The 18,367-nt window shown below is 44.1% G+C and overlaps 1 protein-coding gene across 4 annotated transcripts in view; it reads left to right on the top strand.

Moving 5' to 3' along the window:
• Positions 1–18,367, top strand: part of CACNA1I (calcium voltage-gated channel subunit alpha1 I) — a 142,722-nt gene that overhangs the window by 62,313 nt on the left and 62,042 nt on the right. For all 4 annotated transcript variants that reach the window (XM_072037385.1, XM_072037387.1, XM_038180105.2 and 1 more), the window contains exon 4: positions 15,725–15,822. In XM_072037385.1, coding sequence (XP_071893486.1) covers positions 15,725–15,822 — 98 coding nt within the window. The remainder of the gene's footprint in view (positions 1–15,724; positions 15,823–18,367) is intronic.

Below are 18,367 nucleotides of genomic sequence, written 5' to 3'. Positions count from 1 at the left end.
AACTCTGGGCATTTTGTCTTTGTTTTGCATTGGCCTAACCCATGATACTACTGGGGCGAGTTGACATTTGAGTGTTTTTTATAAGAAAGTTACTATGGAGAAGCTCTGATTTCTCCTCTGCATGTATGAAGTGAAAAGCCTACCAGGATGTGCCTGTGGAATCACAGCAAAATGTCCTCCTCTGACACCAGTGGTCATGTGCTTTTTGGGATTTGATCATTTTCAATCATTTTGCTTCGTGCTATAATAAAAGATATAAAAAAAAATCAGAAAATTTATGTAATATTGCTGTTAGTACAGAAAAGGAATTGAAATCTTTTCAGAGAGAAACCCCCCACTTTCCTCTCCCTCCCAGCAAGGTATTACCAGCATTCACTGTCACCTGGAAGTGCGTGTATTACTGACAGAGCCAGCAGTGAGTTCAAGCTCTCTTTGCAGAGCTTTTCCCTCAGGTGCAGAACAGCGCTGTCTTTACATTTGCTTTTGACACAGTTGTTCTACAGAAAGACTTGAAAGCTGTTCCCTCTGGAGTGGTGTATAATTGTTTGCTTCTGGGGGGAGCTGAGATTTTCAAACTCAGTTCAGTTGTAAAAGTTTGAAGGTTGATCCTCAGCCGGCTTGTACATGAAAGGCGGACAGACAGATGAAAGCTGTAGCTTTTTGTGAATTAAAGCAACGTGCATGAGATGGGAAGACCTTTCTTGTGCCTGAGTCTGCTGTGATTAGCATGTGATTTAAAATGGGCTCACATTATGAGGACTGTGAGTTCATCAGGAAAGGGAAAGTTAAAGCATCTGACACGTGCTGGTAAGAAAATCCAGACCATTGCATGTTCTAGCCTGAGCTTCTGGTGGCAAAAGGTGCTGGTGGCAAAAGGTGCTGGTGACCGGGTGCATGGAAAATGAAATATTGAGGAGGAAAGGGAAGAATTAGTGTGTTAGAAAAGGGGACCTCAGAGCCCATGGTGCTCCTCCTTGGGGTGATGTTCTACGTATACAGGATGGGAGGAAGGCTCTGCTCCAGGTGGGAACGCGATAGCCAGCACATTGCTGGGGTGTAAAAAGTTTGGGAATGGGGGTCTTGCTCTGCCTAGTACCCATGGCGTGTGAGCAGTGCTATCTGGAGAGATGAAGAAATCAGTAGGGCAATGCTAAATGGAAGAGAGTGAGTTCAAATGTTTGTTCCATGCAGGAAACAAATGAAAATGAGTGTTGTACAAACTGCACCACAGGAGGTTGCATCTAAACATCAGGAAGCATTCTTTGATGTGCAGGTGATGGAGCACTGGCACAGGCTGCCCAGTGAGGCTGTGGACTCTCCCTGCTTGGAGATCTCCAAAAGCTGCCTGGATGTGGTCCTAGGCATGCAGCTCTGGGTGGCCCTGCTGGAGCAGGGCTTTGAGCAGGGGGCTACCATGTCCCTTCCCACCTCAACCTTGCTTGGTTCTCTGAAATCCCTGCTACCTACATCAGAAGCAAGTAAACCCCATTTATACCTTTCATCTGCCATCATTGATGGAGAAATCTGAGAATAGAGAGCCTTTTGCACATCTGATAGTGGTACTAGAAATGAAACTCACATCTGAACTCTTTTCAATGCCGAAGAGACTTAGAATCAACTCCTTAGATATAAAATAATCAGTGTGGAGGACTTTTTCATTTCAGGCCCAAAACTGAAAGAAATTTGTTTCCTGATTTCTATACAATTGTCCTCATGAGGTGTCAGGCTGAAATGATAGTAATCTCATTAGAATATCTGATCTCAAAAGACTTCTGCTAAAGAAAGATTTTCCCATTTAGTTATATAGAACTAATGACTATATAATGTATTTTGAGTTATAAAAGCTTATGGTTATTAATTCATTATTCTTTGAAATTCATTAAAACGGTCTGCACTGTTTAAATCAAATCCAAGTAGAGGCTCAAACATGCCCTTACATACAGACTGTAGGTTTTTATTTAACCTCAGATTTAAGCCCCAGACTTTATCCTGACTGGTCCCACACCTGGATCATGGCTTCACCTTGCTCTGGGTCCAAATGCTGCCTTAGCCTTCTGACTAAGCGAAGACAGCCTGCATCAGGTCTTGCATATTTTCTCCATGCCAGTGTGTTAAATCCTGAAAATAAGCTAATCAGTTTAATCTAAAGGCCTTATCTTTTTCATTGTCCTGGGCTCTCAAGGACTGCAAGGGAGGTCATGAATTTGACCCTTAAGAAAACATCCATAATGTTGAAAACTAATGCACTGCCTAGAAGACATTCGAGTATCTCTCAATTTCAAGAATAAGGCCTGTATTTCCCAGCCTTTTTTCTTCCTTTCTCCCTTTGAAAATACATACATAAGTGGTGCTCCAAGCAAGGCATCAAAGGTTCAGAGAGTGAACTGCAGCCTGGAAAAGCCAAGTGCAGGCGAGGGACCGTTCTGTCGGGTGCTCCTGGGTGGCTGAGATACCTCCATCTGCCTAGCTGCATGACAGTGTGTTTTATCAAAGAGCATAATGATTGTTTGCTGCTATTGCCCCAGACGGTGCTTTGGTTACATAAGCCATGTATTCAGGCGTTCGTTTGTAGTTTCCTCCTCGCTTCCTTGGAAAGCCAGAAGCTATAGTTTTAGTTAGCTGAATTCCCTTGTGTGCCCCTGCCCTGCTTGCCCCTGCTCCCCACGCAACCCAGCAGCTCAAGGAGGAAGACTCCATTGTCACTAAAAATGCTCAGTTTCCATGGCGATAGGAGCTGACATCACCAGAACTTTCTCCCCTCTCGCACACTCCCTCCCCCAACCACCTTCAACACGTTTTTTTTCCAGAAAGGATTAAAAAAAAAAAAAAAACAAAAAAAAAACACAACAAAACAACAAACAAACAACAAAAACCACAAAACAACAGTCCTAAGTCAATGTTCTCCTTCATTGTTACCTTCAATGGAGAGAGGGAATTTGGGTTGAATGGCCATGCCCTTGTGCACCCAAGCAACGGGCTGCAATTTTGGCTTTCCAATACTCTGGCTCCCAACTGCTTGCTGGTGACGGGAGGTTGCAGGTTCCCAGACGCTTCACGCAGGCTGTTTGTCACCAGCTGTCCCAGTGGGAGTCCCTCTTCCCATGTGTTTGTGTTCATGTCTTGTCTGTCGTCATTTGTTTCCCACAGCAATGGGTGCTTTTGGAGAGCTTGATCTGCAGCAACTCAAAGGGCAGCTTCCTAAAGTTGAGAGCCTACTATTTTTTGAAAACTGAGATAATCAGTCACGCTGAAAACTTAGGCCAGACTCTCTACATGAATTTAGGAGAAGTCACTTATTTCTGGGATAATGCTCATCACCTTTTTAAGTTAGGCGTTTAAGTTAGACATTTCTCTAGCAACTTGCACTCTACTTGTATGGGTGGTAGCTAGTTTAAGGGGATAGGGCTTTATTGCGTGACCAGGGGGATGCTTGTGATTACAGATCTGTGCACAGAATACATCCAAAATCTTTCCTTAACTACTTCAGTAGCTGGGGAGAGGCTGGTATATCTGTCACAGAGTATCCCTTCTTTGCCTCTCTCCATCACCGCACCACAACGTAGATCTCAGAAACTGATCAAATCCCATCCTAACCTTGACTTTGATGAGAATTGTGTGACTTGTGTGTTTTGTCATTTTAAGACACAATTGCAGGTTTGTTTAACAGCTTTTTTAAAAAAGCTGCGGTGGACAGCAGAGCAAGACACTCAGAGCAAGTTGTCACTTCAGTGCCTTAAACATTGCTAATATGGTCTCTTTATTCAGAACCCAAATTTCCCTATTCCTACAGCTAAGGATTGCAGTAACCTACGTAGTCGCAACACCTCTCTGTTATTTTATTCAGCTACTTTCTCCAGTGGCTCCAAGTTGTTTATAATAATTTAATATATTAATATATTTATTATATTTAATATATTAATTATTTATTATATTTAATATATTAATTATTATATTTAATATATTAATATATTTATTATTTTAATATAATAAATAATTTATTTATTTTTTCCACCTCACAATCATCTCTTCTGAAGAAAGAAAATCCCTTCCTATTAGTAGGGACAGCAAACTTTGTTCCCAGATATGTGGTGTTGCCTTTGTTCATGTTGGCATATATATTATTTGCATTTCCAAAGCAGTTCATACTGTTCTGTGTTGCTGGCTTATCCTCTTTGTTTCTTTTCTGTTCTCTTAAAAATATGCTTCAACTGCAAAATCCACCTTTTTTTTTTTTTTTCTTAAATTTTCTGCCAGGTTGTAATAAATAAATAAAGAACAGAGTGGCAAGAATTGTACATTACAGGAATAATGTACATCTCACAAATAAGTCCCCATTTACTGTTGCATGTGAGGCCTATTACTTAGCCAGTTTTTCTCTAGCTAATGTATGTCATGATGATTTCATATCATTCCAGTCATATCAACATAATTACTTGTGTGAACCAGACTTGTAATCTCATAAGAAATTATAGCACATTAGTTTGATGATGTCTATTTTTCCTTAAACCTGTGTTGATTACGGCTAATTTTATTATCCACCTTTAATCCGTAATCTATCAAAGCCACGTATTGACGATTTCATTATTGTGCTGTGATCAGCATCAGTCCAGTCAGCCTACTGAGATCACTGTGTAGCTAAAGCACTGGCACAGCACCAGAATTTCTCTGACCTTTGGATGCTTTCCCAGTTTTCTGAGACTAACCAAAAATCAACAGCACTGGTCCAGGACTTTTTTGGCCAACTCTTTTAAAACTCTTGGATATAAATTGTCCAACCCTGCTTATCTTAGAGTATCCTTATTTTGATAGGTACAGGTAAAATACTTGGTCACAGCTGCAATTGAGAGCAGCTCATTATCATCTTTGTTACAAAAAAATTATCATCTGACCTTCCCCATAGAACTGTTCTTTTTAATTGATGTTTCTGCCTTTTTACACTGTTCATGACAATTCTGTTTTCTTCTTCCAGTGATTGACTTGTACCATTTTATGTTTGTTCAGTTCTCTTACAAATTTTCTGGATTTTTCATCTCTTAATTTATATTCATTGGTATCAGTTTCCCCTTTCTTGCTTTCATTATATTGCTGCTTTTGCTCATTTTGTACTATCTTTTTAACTAGTTCAGCTTTCTTGTCTCTCTTGTAGCTTCTTGGATACCTGATAAATATTCTTAAGTAATACTTGTTTGTTGTCGGTAGTTCATGAATTAAATTCTTTATCCTGACAGGTTTGACTCATGGCTGTTTCCATGTGTTTTCAACTTAATGAATATGACCCCTGTAATCCACCAACTATATTTAGTAGCATTGATGATCTTACTTGGCATGTACATGACACATGTAATTAAGTAGTCTCAGCTTTAAGTCCATTGATCACTCCCCCCCCCCCCCCCCCCCCCCCAAAAAAAAAAAAAACACAAAAAAAACCAACAACAACAAACCAATACATCTTAATTGACCATCTCTGCATCTTTGGTTCTAAAAATCAGCTTTTAATTTATGCTGCACTTTTTTGTAAATGCTGGGGAATTGTAAGAATATTTAGGTGACCCCAGTATGTTGTCCAAATCCAACTCTTCCAGAATGGATAAGGGGAGTTTTTTTCTTTCTTTTTTCTTTCTTTTTTTTTTTTTTTTCCTATGAGTTACAGAGCAATACCAAGAGAGCTGTTTTCAAGTGTGATCTGTATATACCTGGTCATATTCATAGGCTAAGAATATAATTAAGGTTGGAAAAGGACCTTATGAGGAGTCCAGTCCAATATCTTGCTCAGTGGTAAATGACAAACTCGGGTTAGGTTGCTTGGAGTTGTCCGGTTTGGTCTTGGAATGCCCCAGAGATGAAGACTGAACTACCTCTCTGGACCTCTGCCCTACTGCTTATTTATCCGTATATTTAGTCTGAGCCTCCCTTCCCTGTTGGATTTATATCTGCAGTCTTGCTCTCCTGCCATGCACCATTGCAGAGGTACCACAGAGCAAAGGGGATAATCCCTTCCCGCATCTACTGGCTGTGCTCCTGTCAGTGCAGCCTGGTATGGCTTCTGCTTTCCTTTCTGCAAGGGTGCACCGTGGGCCACATATCACCTGCTGTCCCCCAGATCCTTTCTGGCAGAGCTCCTACCCAGTACTGAGGCCCAGCCCAAGCGCAGGACCTTGCCTTTGTTGGACTCCGTGAAGCTCCTGCCAGCCCGTCCCTCTAGCCAGGAGGAATTCTCTGCTTTAAATAGCAGAAAATTAATCCATAACTTAACTCTTAATTTCCAAATTGTCACCGAGTCTGTACTCGAAATTTGTCAAAGAGCACTACACCCCCTCCCTTTCTGTCCACTTGAGCCTCCCTTGCTAGGTTAAAATCATTGACTTTAATATTCCTCTCATGCGAATCTTCCCACCAGGCTTCCCTATTGCCATTTAGTCTGTTTATGCTCATAAAATGAACAATTCCTATTCTCTTTATTACTCGGGCCCCTGGCACTGGTGTACAGACGATACAATTTTTCTCTTCTCTACATCTTTTAGTGCCTTGATTAGTTTTGTTCCTGACATGGAAGCCCTGTAAGGATTTACATTTTTCCTAATTTCAACGCTTTCCCCTTTGGTTCTTCATTTAACAGTCTACTGGCTGGTCTATCTCTCATTTCTCCATAAACTAATTCATTTCTAATGAAATGCTGGTTAATGTTTCTGCTTCTCCAGGGGTAGGTTGATGCTTTGCAAGTCTCCCTTCCTACCTGGCTGACCCAGCCAGCAGTTCGTTGCCAGATTGCTCCGTCTTCTCCTTTCCTTTTGGGTCAAACTCAAGGAGCTCAGCTGAATGTATCTTGTCCATCTGCTTCAGAAGTTGTCTATAATCTGTGGCATAGCACAAGAAAAACAGTCAATTTCAAAACACATCATAGGTGAAATATTGCCCTGGAGGTTTGGAAACCTTCCTAGGTTTGCCTTTTTATCTATTGTTTCGGTCACAGTACAGCAGCACAGCTCTCCTGATATCTTCATTTCCCTTCCAGAGCATCCTTTCCGTTCTGAATAGTTACACAGCCTTTGCAGGAGGTTTTCTGGCATCTCTGTACAGCTGGAGATCCCTTCTTGGCCATGTCTGGTAACCCGTTAGATTGAGCAGAACAATTCTTCTTGCTCCCCGTGCCTCTTAGCAAGCTGTTTTTTTCAGAAATGCTTTATGCAGCTTCCAGACGGGGAGTCTGGAACACATTGCTCTCTATTAACTGCGATTATTATTATTATTGTTATTATTATGACCTTATCTCAATGGTGCATATCAACAGTCCCTGATTTCTGCTTCCCCTAAATCCTTAGATATTAATTCCTTTCTTCCATAAACCCGCAGTGATGCTGCTTCCTGAATTCTTGCTTCTGATCAATTTTCACCCCTTTTCTTACCTGTGCTGTCCAGTGTCAGTGCAAATATGTCTGAGCAGCAACTCTTTCCTTACAAGGAAACCACCAGCTCAAACCTCTAGGACCTCAAGCTCATCCCAAGGCACTTCAGCCCAGGCAAGGGGGCCAAAGGATGGGAAGTATCAGCCCCCTGCCTCAAATGCCTCTCCATCCCCAGGCAAGAAAATTGTCCATGCTGGGAAGATGCTGCTGGGCCTGAGATGCTGATAGACTTCAATCTCATGAGACAGTGAAGTGTGCTGCCTATCTTCTGTTTTCTCTTTGTTTTTAATTAACAGGTCCTTCAGGGACCTGGCCAGAATCTGCATAGTTCTGACTTTAAAATCTAGGGCCATTAAATACTTATTAGCGGCAATGTAAACAGCACAATACTCAGAAAATCTTGGTTAGCTAGTCTTCGATGCCAAATGGAAGTTTCTATAAAATTATGGCAAGTTAGAGAAAACTGTAATAAATACAGCAATTAGGTGTTTCAAGCAGCGATCAGAGAAAGATGGAAACCAGCAAGCAGCAGGCTAAATATCATCCTCACCAAAGGCAGAAATATCAGAATTGCTACCCTCCCCCCCAACACACACTCACTTTTTCCTCCTTAATGATACTAATTATTTCATTTGCTTTCCCCTAGTAAAGCTATCCATAGATGTGCAACATATTGAAATGAAAAGAGTCATCACAACGAAATGAATCACACCAGAGAAGAATCAAAACAAGGAGGCAGCGGTACCCTGCATGCGTTATGTGTAGCTCTCAATTATTGCCTCTAATGCTTTGCCTCCCTAAAAACTAATTCCCTACTGCACAAATCCTTAGCTTCACTAAAAAGAAATAAAGGGGACACTACCAGCAGCCTTGCAGGATCAAGATGCAAATTGTTTTCTCTCTCTCTCTCTTTTTTTTTTTTTTTGTTTTTTTTTTTTTTTTTTTTTTTTTTGGCTAAGCAATGAAATACAGATCCAGAAGCCTGTGCTCAGTCTCCTGGTTTTCAAAAGTGAGGCCTCGTCACTTGTCTTCAGTCATCTGAGCTTGCCCAGTCCCTCTGGCTTTCTTATCACAGTGTGAAAACCTGCTTATGTCTTTTCATATCATGTCTCTGAAACTGTTAAGAAACTCTGACGTTTTCTCTTAGTGCTCAGTTTGGAGAGAAGTCTGAGTGTTCAGGGGTGTGAAATAATCACATCCCAGGCAGCCAGGGAGCAGTCTCACAGGCTTTGGAAGCCTTCAGCAAGATTTTGCTTGTAGAGGAACTTTAAAAAGTAATAAAAAAAAGAAAAGAGTTTTATACTGGGGGTACAGTTGTGTTTTATATATTTATTTTTTTTAGGAATGCTAAGCATTGTAGCTCTGGAGCTGTGTAATTAGTAATTTATTAGTCTGTGAAAAAATATATTTTTGCTAACAGTCTCTTCATTTTTACTTTTTATTTTTTTAAAGGATGGGGGGAGATGGGAGATGCAATTTTTTCAGTCCTTGTTTTACTAGCAAGGCATTTTTCCCCTTTGCTTCTAACTTCCAGCTTTTATCTCAGCAGAGAGTTGCCTTTATGCAGCATGATGAGCTTTAACTTTAAAAGAGATAAGCAAGTCTACTTAGCTGAGCACATTGTGGTTTGCAGAGCAATTTAGGGGCCCGCTGTGTAATGTCTGGCCACATCCCATATGATGTTATCCCATCATTTCTGCAGCAGGTGCTGAAAGGGCTTCAGCTCATCTATTTAGGGTGCATTTTCCTGTCCTCGGGAGCACCAAACTGTGCAAAATGCTTGCCGTGCCAGCATTTGCACGCTCTCTGAGTATTTGTGCAGAGTGCTTGGTGGTGTTTGCAGCCAGCCAACAGTGGGTTTGGTGCTGGGCAGTGCCCATCAGCCCCATGCCTGCTGCATCATGGAGCAACCCAAGGCCATAGGGCAGAAGATCAGGTCTGAATAACCAGTTAACAGGGAGCCAGGGTAGCTGTGAAGGTTGCATTTTTGAAGAGGAGCCCATGTGTGCCTGTGGAAGACCCGTGTGGATGGTGCTGCCTGAAGCCTGTGCCCATTCCTAACCTTGTGTCTTCTTGCAGCTGTGAGCAAGTGAAGGAAATGGGGGAACAACTCACACACCAGTAGGTTGAGAGGCCCTGCTAACGAGGCTGTAAGTGGATTTTGCTGCCTGCCCTCTCTTTTCTGCACACCACTAATTCAGCCAATGGAGCACCCATGGGGCCAGGCCTCTTCCACGCATACCCTGGCCACTACTGTATCTCTAACCTCAGAGGGCCAGAACAGGGTGGATCTAACAATGCACATGCTTTTTAACCTCCTTTAATCAGAGGATCCCATTAATATAAGTCTGGAGAGGAGCTACAAGCCTGCCAGAGTGCCCTGTCCCATGATGAGCTTTGCTTCACCTTTTCACTGCAAGCCTCTTTCTGTGCAGCCAGAGCAGAGGCACCTAAACCTGCTAGACCTCTCATCCTGGTGCCTACCACAGCAGTGAGAAGATTTGGGGGTAAATTTGTCCCCCACTGCCACCCTACAAACTGCAGGCAGGAGCTTTGAGCTGTCCGTGGGCTCATGTGTCAGGGGAGCACCTGGGTAACAGCAACATCAGCTCCAGCTTTTGGTATCAATATTTTAAGTAAAAAATTGGGAAAAGCTGGGGTACTTAGTTGAAGGAATTCAGAGCAGAGGATAAGAAGCTGTCTTCTGCCTTGGTCACCCCAGGTGCTCACAGATGCAAGGAGTGAATGGTCAAAGTCCCCAGGCAGTGACAGCTTCACTTTGCACAGAGACTGATAGCAAGCCTGGTGCTGCAGCTTGGAAGTCACAGTCATGAAGTTTCTTGCTTCAGTGCCAAACCAAAATTTATTTGACAAAGAAATATGAATTGATTAGACTGCAGTTAATTAGATTTCAATTGAAAACCCATATCAGAGTAAGGGAATTAGACAGCTTTTGAATTTAACAAAAACATATTGGCTTTGTGTCATAAGAAAAATTCTGCCGCGGTATTTTCATGAATACTTCCAGAATTCATTTTAAATATTAATTTTTGGGTGCTAATTTTCAGCAAATAGAAGTTCAAGAGCAAAGATTAGGAAAGCTAATAAGTATTTAATAAAGGTATAAGGAGATGTAAATATAAAGAGGTAAATGGCAATGTTTGAACTGTTTTAATCATGGATTTCATCGAGTGTAATTGCAGGGAAGCTGCTAGCCAGGCGCTGCAGGAGTACATTATCTTGGGTTATGCATACAGCAGGATAAAGTCTGATTTTTTTTCTGGGACCCTCACGTGGCTCTCATATTCTTGCTAAGTCGACTTTATGGGGTGTTTATTCCTTGGGTCCTGCTGGCCCAGAGCCACGCCGGCTGGACATTGCTGCTGCTGCTGGGCAGCGAGCGTTGCTCTTCTCTCCTGAGCTTCGCTCCTGCCCGAGAAGCAGAGTGCCAAGGCAGACCTAAACCCGCTCACGGGTGCAGAGGAGCAGAAGAGGTGCCAGGCTGTGGCTGATGAAGCCTTTCTGCTGAGGCTGAGGTCTCATGGGCAGCGTGGGCGTGCGGTGCTGGCGCTGTGCGTGCCCCCTTGTCCCCACATGCTTGCTGTCTGCTCCAGTGGCTTGGCATGGGATGGAGGTACACCAGGCCAGGCGCTTTCTGGACAGGGTCAATGCGCTAACAAATTGCTCACTTGTTCCTTTGTGCTAGTTTGGCTTCAGCTCTGTTAAACTCGAGGCCTCTTGTGTGTTTTGCTAAGCAGAGTTGCCTGGGCATAGGCCAATGTTCATCAGCAAGACAGAGACTAAATGGGAGGAGGAAGCAGGTAGAAGATTGGTAGCAAAAGGAACAAGAGGAACAAAGAGGGAGATGGAAGAGGAAAGAAAAGATTGGGAAGGGAACTGAAAGACGTGAGGCAAAGTGGAAAAAGATGAGGGAAAGGCGAATGGAGAATGGAAGTTCAGGAGGACCAGAAAGATGAAGTGGAGAGGCGGAAATGCTGCAGGCAGGCATGAGTCAGAGAGATGGGGAAGGGAGGGTGTGGGGTGCTTTGAGAGTGAAAGGAGGCAGGGTTTGAGTAGAGAGGCACAGCTTGTCAGACATCCCCCCTAATTCTGCAGGGTGAACCCCATGTGTGCAGCTGGTGCCCATGTCCTGCTCCCCATCCCAGCAGTGCTCCCACCATGCGTGTAGTGCGGGGACAGTGTGTGTGTCAACCCCCTTTCCTTCCAGAAGAGTTTCTCACAGAAAGTTTTCAAGAAGAAAATCTCTACTGAGGGAAGAAGAATTACTGTATAAATTCAATTATCTTGACAGCTCACTGCTCAAATTCCATCACAGGTCGGGAGCTTCTCTCTGATTTCGCATAGTTCCAGCTTTGTAACCTGCCCCTGTGCTCGCCCACCCACGCCAGAGGCCACAAAATGCTTTAGCAGTGCCAGAAATGAGCTGCCATTTCCCTCAGGAGAGATGTGTTCCCTTCTGCCCCGTCATGGTAAAGGGAAAGGACAGCTCACAACCTACACAGGCTTTTCTGTATCCAAGACTTTGCCCAACTACCTCCAGATCTTAAAGAAACCAAGTTTTTACAGACAAAGCATGTTTAAAGCAGCCAGGAAAGAGTGGAGAAAGGCAGTTGGGTGATGGAGGCTGCCCTTGTTCACCGCACTGAGATGCCATGAAGCCAGGATGAGGAGCCTGGGAAGCTTGTGGGGTTTAATAAGGAGACAGACATACTGCCTTTTATGTTGTTATGCTCTTGGTTAACGAACACCCAGCAAACACGTGGTTCCCTGGGTTGCTAGTACAATAGAGACCGAAGTTTGGTACCTGCCTGAGAGTCCAGATGAGCACTGTGAGCTTGAAATCTTGAGACCTTGAGACACAGATATGGGAAAATGCCACCTTCCTGCGGTAAATTTGCTGCCAGTTTCTGGCTGATCTCTTTTTGTGACATCTCCTTTTGACTTTGTTAACCCATCACACCTCCAACAGGTGACAGTAGGACATCAGGTACAGCCCAACCCTAGGGAGCTTGCATGTGCTGGGTTTCCAGGCGGTGGGGAGCTGGCTGGAGATGGGTAAGAGCAAAAACTGCTGGGTTGGCAATTCCTGAAATGTTGCAGGTGCTCAGTGACTGCAGCAGGGTCCTTTAGAGATCTTGTTTCAACAGGGGAAGGAGACAACAGGTTTTGACTGCAGAGAGGTTTGTTTATCTATTTATTTATTGTTAATTGCTGTTTCACCCTGTTCACCTGCAGTCCATTGTGGTGCAGACACACTGCCCTTGTGCAAAGGGAATTGTGAGTAATCTAATGCTAAAAATGTCATTAGGAATAAACAGGGGAGAATGAGTGGCCCTTGCTCCAAGAATCGCACTAAAGTTGAGCTGGAGTTGTTTGGGGTATGATTTACATGACTACAACAGGCATGCCTCTGATATGTCTGTGTTATTACAGCCAAGACCAGAGGCCTTGGAAGAACTGTGGGCAGAATGGGTCTGCTAAGCAAGCCAAAGCCCTGGGGCCTGCTAGGGCTGAGCTCATTTTCGTTAGAAGTTGCTCTCTGAAAAATTTAACAGTTGCCCTTCTCTGACCCATCCTTAGGAACAGCCTGCTGTTTTCATTGGCAGAGTGATTGACCATTCTGCATTTTTTTTTCTAGCTAAACTGGAACATTTTTGCAGCAAATCTGCAGCCACCGAGGGGGTCCAGGAGGCTGGCTCTCTGTCTGAACCGCACGGCTGCAGCTAGGGTAGCATTCGTCTTGTTCCACAGGGACCTGCGCTTTCTATTTCAGTGATTGTTACTTTTCTAGTAATACATGGCCCGTATTAAATAGGTGGCAAGCTCATTCCACCTGGTAGAGTTGGGAGGTGCACCTGATTCAGTATTCTCCCATAGCAATACCAGGAATGTGGTTGTAGCTAAAAGAGGATAAAAAACAAACAATTTCTAAATGGAGGTTCCGTCTTAAACTGAATTTTGTAGTGATAAATCTAAGTAAAGATATCACCTCTGGCTACTGATTTCTTCTCAGTTCTAACCCAGTGCTGTTCCCTTGCTCTCAGTTTTTGTGAGGGTCATGACGTTCTTTAGGACTTCTCATTTAGTCACTTGCAGTTCAGAGAAGACCACGTCTCAAAACTAAATGTATTTTGGGGCCATTTGCTAATTTGTCATCTGATGGAGTGTTTCAGGGTGTTCTACTACTGCTCAAATATATATCTATATGCACACATACACACATATATATATTTGCCTTCAGCATTATGACCCCAATCCCGTGCTCCAGGTGATGTGGTTTTCCAGGAGAGGGAAGGAGGTTGTGTGAGACCTCACCATGTTGGAGACCTTTATGTTTCTGTGCATGTATCTACCCCTAATAATGGGCTGCAGCGTAGAAACTACTTTAGCCTGAAGCTTCCTCTACATTCTAGGTCTCCGTGCTTAGACAAGATGTTATCCCACGTCCTGGGAGCAATGCAGCAATGTGCATATCGTGCTTTGCTTGTAAATGTAGTTCCAAAGCTTCAGCAGGTCTAACTCTGGACAACATCACACTGATGAGGCCATTTGGTTACATGCTTTTGGAGGGAGGTTGATCAGTGCCCGCTCAAGGGCTGTGCTCATTTGCACAAGGCCATTATGTCCTTTGTGTGATGCCCTGCAGTTATGTCTGTGTGTGTATATTGCTGTGTGTTCCTCCTCCTTTAAACCCACTTCCCAGTTTCAGCTGACTGGCTCCTGAGCCTCTTGATTATCACTAATGTTTTCTGTAGGCTATCTGTATGTTGCTTCTGGGTTTGGTACTTTTTTTGGGATTGCATCTTGTGTGTGTGTGTGTATTTTGATTATCTGCATGAAATCCCTCCTCTCTCCTTCTGCCTCTGGTATATGTGGAACTGACAGCTCCGGGGAGGTAAATGAATGCCACTGCATTTCAGAGAAAGAATTATTTCATGCAATTACCCTAAAAGTGTATGAGAGAACAGAGTGAAAGGAATGAGAGAGGGAAAGAAAGAGAGCATGAGAGAGAATAATCACAACACTTCGACAGGTTTACCCTATTGTGTTTGAAAATCTATCACTCTGACAAGTCCCTTTTGTGAAAGGTGTAGACAGATAACTCGACACTTGCTCTTCAAGGTCCTTTAGAGTGAAGAGGGTGATCAGTGGAAGGATCAGTCCTTCAGTGCAGTCTGAAGAAATGTAAGAGTCAGGGTGTATGGAAAGGCTAGGAGAAAGTTGTTTTGTATCTGATAAAGGAGGGAGATCAGAGCTTGTGAGAGAGGGGAACTGGCAGCCCCTGGACACGGGGACTACATCCACATAGTGACAGGTTTCACTCGAGTCCTCTTCTTGATATTTCTTAAGGACTAGCTCTCACCGTCACTAATGCTCTCTCATTCACCCTTCAGTGGTGCCCAGGCAGAGGGATTGGGTGGACTTCAGGCTACTGGACTATGGACTTGTGGGTCTTTCTATATCAATTGTAATGTTTTTGGTTTGAGAAGGGGTGTGCTAACAAAAGGCTTTGTTCCCTCCTTCCTCCTCCATCTCTTAAGCACCTTGAAAGGCTGGAAAAGGAGCCTTGTGTAGCTTCACTAGTCGTGTCTGAGAGAAGATTCGGGAGCAGCACTTTCTGTCCCTAACTCTGCTGCTGTCTCACCTGTCAGCTTTGTCACTCTTGATCCCCTTTTCATGTCTTCCCAGAGGCCTCAAGCACCTGTGCTCAATAAAACATAAAATACTTTGAGATCCTCAGGTGGATTTTGCTGGCCGGGGTGTATGGTTATTATAACTCAGTGTCTCCCAGTGCTTTCCCAGAGGTAGGCCAGTTACCTGGGCATCTGCCATACTGGGCAAGAGGAGCGATGGGCTAAGGGATGCTGGGCCAGGTCACTTTTGTAACCTGCACCTGCTGCTCTTGCGGCAAAGCCAACGCATTAGTCATAGCTATTTGCACCTTGAGGTTATTTAGGGAGCATGCTGTTGGGTTAGAAAAACTGAGGTCTAGCATATGTCCTAAAATTAGGATTTTTCTCTTTTGGTGCTGTCAGAAAGGAGTGATTCACAGCTATGGGAGAAGCCTTCCCACCTAGCTGAAAACGTTACAGCTTTAAGTAGTTTGCCTCTACGCAAGGTAAAACAGCTTAACATGAGCCTCCTCCAGGGACCTCATCCTGCACTGGGAGAACACCTACAGCAGAGCTTTACAGAGCAGCAGTGAGGTTCAGCACCACGCTGACTGCGTGAACAACCCTACCCTGTATCTCAAGCCAGGATTTTGGATTGTTTTAAACTCTTTCTCTCTTCTTCTGCAGGATGGTGGAGTACTCCCTGGATCTCCAAAACATTAACTTGTCTGCAATCCGTACTGTCCGCGTCCTGAGACCCCTGAAAGCTATCAACCGTGTGCCCAGTAAGTCATGCTTGCCTCTCATACCCAGCCAGCTTGGGCTATACATGGTGAATACACGATCAGTAAGGCTGTGCAGTGTTGTTCTCTGGGCTGGGTTCAGATGCTAAACGAGTGGAGGCTGCCACATGGCGTGTGCAGGTTTTTTTCCCCATTGTGGAGAAACTCTGGTTCTTCCTTTACTCTGCCTCTCTGTTTTTGTTTGTTTCTCAAGTCAGCATTGCTCTCCCTGCAAGCCTGGGAGGGGAGTAAGCAGGCAGTGCCATCGTTATTTAACCACGGGAGGCATCAACGGAGGTGGCTCAGGCTTTGGTTGTGTCTGAGTAGATGGAGGTGAGCCGGCTGGCGGGTTGCATACTGTTTGGGGTCCAGGGGTTGCAGAAGCTCTGAACTCAGCTAGCTGTCTCACTCCGATGTTTCTGGCTCTTTTCTGCTCAAAGGCAGCAGCTGCCATGTACAGCCCCATGAGACCTTCACCGTTTCTTCCATACATTTTTCTGTCTCACAGAATAGCAGGAAGTCTCTCTGCTCTTCCCCATAATCTCCTTAATCAGGCTGTCTGCAGTGGCTAAGACCTTGCCAGAGCTCTCTTAATCCTTATCTTGAGCTCAGATTCTCCCTTTTCTTTCCTAGATCTGAGGAAGTTTGCACAGTTGTCCTCCTCCTCCCTCCTTATATGTTTTTGCTTTGCGCCAAAGTCATTTTCATGATGACACCTATTTGGAGACAGATAGCAGGATCTGTGGCTCCATGCAGAGCCCTTCTAGAAAGTGGTCTTGTCCCTCTTGCTGGGTGTGTTTTTCTGTCTTGGCAATAGCCAAGGACAGAGAGGGCCGCAAGGTGTGACCGAGGAGCTGAGGCTGAGTTCCGTGTGCCCAGCGTGGCAGAGAAGCAGCTGTTTTGGGCACTGACCATGCACTCAGGCATTTAACATGTCCATTGTGGGGGGGGACAAAAATGAGAGTATCTCTTCTGGAAGCTGATACTGAGGTGAGGGGGATGCCCTGGAAGTCGTGCATGGTTTGTTCAGACCTATGGGATGTATGGCCAGCTGTGGCAGGGCAGCTCCCTTTCCCCTGTGCTTCCTAAGCAGTCCTGTAAGTCTGCGCTCAGAGACCACTTTGAGGCTGCTCCCTATTATCAGCGCAGACTTAACCTTTATGATGAGCGGGAACATCTTGAACGATACCCAATTGACTCCTGTAGGTGCCTGCCAAAGGCGTGTGTTAATTGCCAGGCACTGGTGTTCAGGAGCAAAACCTGACTAACAAAAAGCTGAGGGCTTGTTTTATTTTTATTTATAGCCCAGAACAGCTGGAGTTGGCCCCCCGTTTTCAGGAGTTATGCTGGGGGATGAGTGGTGTAGGTGAGACCAGCACTGGCCCATCAGAGACCCTCTCTGTAGATGCAGAGGCCCTAGAGAGGCGTTCAATCATCTTGGCTGACCTCCGCAGAGCACAACCCATTGAATTTCCCCTGAGCGTCCTGACCGTGAAGCTGTCTGTCTGCTCCTTTTATCAGTATAAAACTCCACCTGTATGAAATTGATGCTGTTTTAATTTCCACTCTGTGGTTAAACCTTTATGTATCCTCCTCGCTACATAAATCTGTGGTTATATAGAGAGAACTTTTTGGAAGAAAGACATCCTGCTATTAATTAAAAAAAAAAAAAAAAAAAAAAGAAAAAAGAGAGAGAGAGGGAAGAAAAAAAGAAAAAATGAAATCTGTGTCCCTGGGAGAGGAAGCACTGACTTGCGGGTTGAAAACTGGCAAAGAGGCTGTAAACAAAGTCTTATGATAAATGAGAATGTGCTGCGTTGGAAGAAGGTGCCCAGTGGGGTACAGCAAACATAATTAATAGGACCTTTGGCCACAAATCTTTTTTTAATGTCTTTTTAAAGTTCTTCATTACTGATCTGAAGAAAGAGCAAAGTCTATTAGTGAGACGTGATGATGATACCAAACTGGAGGGCTTGCAGGTGCTAGCAAACAAAGAAGGAAATAACTCAGCCAGAGGCAGAAGGAGATTGAGACCTTGATGCAAGTGCCAGAGATGTGTGGGGAGAAGCAGGGTGTTAATCCCCAGTACAGATGTGCAGCCGTGTTCGGAAGACCACGATGGGACAACAAGACCCAGTGCTCACCAGCAGCCGATCTCAGAGGCTTCCACATGGGCACCTGGACAGGGACTGGTTTTTACAGAGCGTGACGATGTGGACTGAATAGTTAGGAGGGAGCAAATATAGAATGACTCTAAGGAAATTCTAGCAATGTGGAAGAGGAAAAAGCATCACCTGCTTGATAAATTAGATATACTTATTTTATATTCTTGGCAGGAAGACAAGGCAAAAATTTAAATGCCCAAATTGGATAAGTCTAAATTCTTCTTGCTTGTGTTCATTCTTGTTACTGAATGCTCTTCTGCAGTGAGACTTGTGAGGAGCACAAGGAGAGGACCAATGGGTGTGCTGTAATCATTACATATAACATAAAGGATGCATAGTCTCTACTACTTGAATCACGACAGAAGAAGAAAAGGACAGCTAGT

This window comes from Anas platyrhynchos, chromosome 1, assembly GCF_047663525.1.
Source record: "Anas platyrhynchos isolate ZD024472 breed Pekin duck chromosome 1, IASCAAS_PekinDuck_T2T, whole genome shotgun sequence".
Taxonomy (NCBI): Eukaryota; Metazoa; Chordata; class Aves; order Anseriformes; family Anatidae; genus Anas; species Anas platyrhynchos.
Note: the sequence above shows the minus strand (reverse complement) of the source record. Positions and strands in the feature narration are given on the sequence as shown.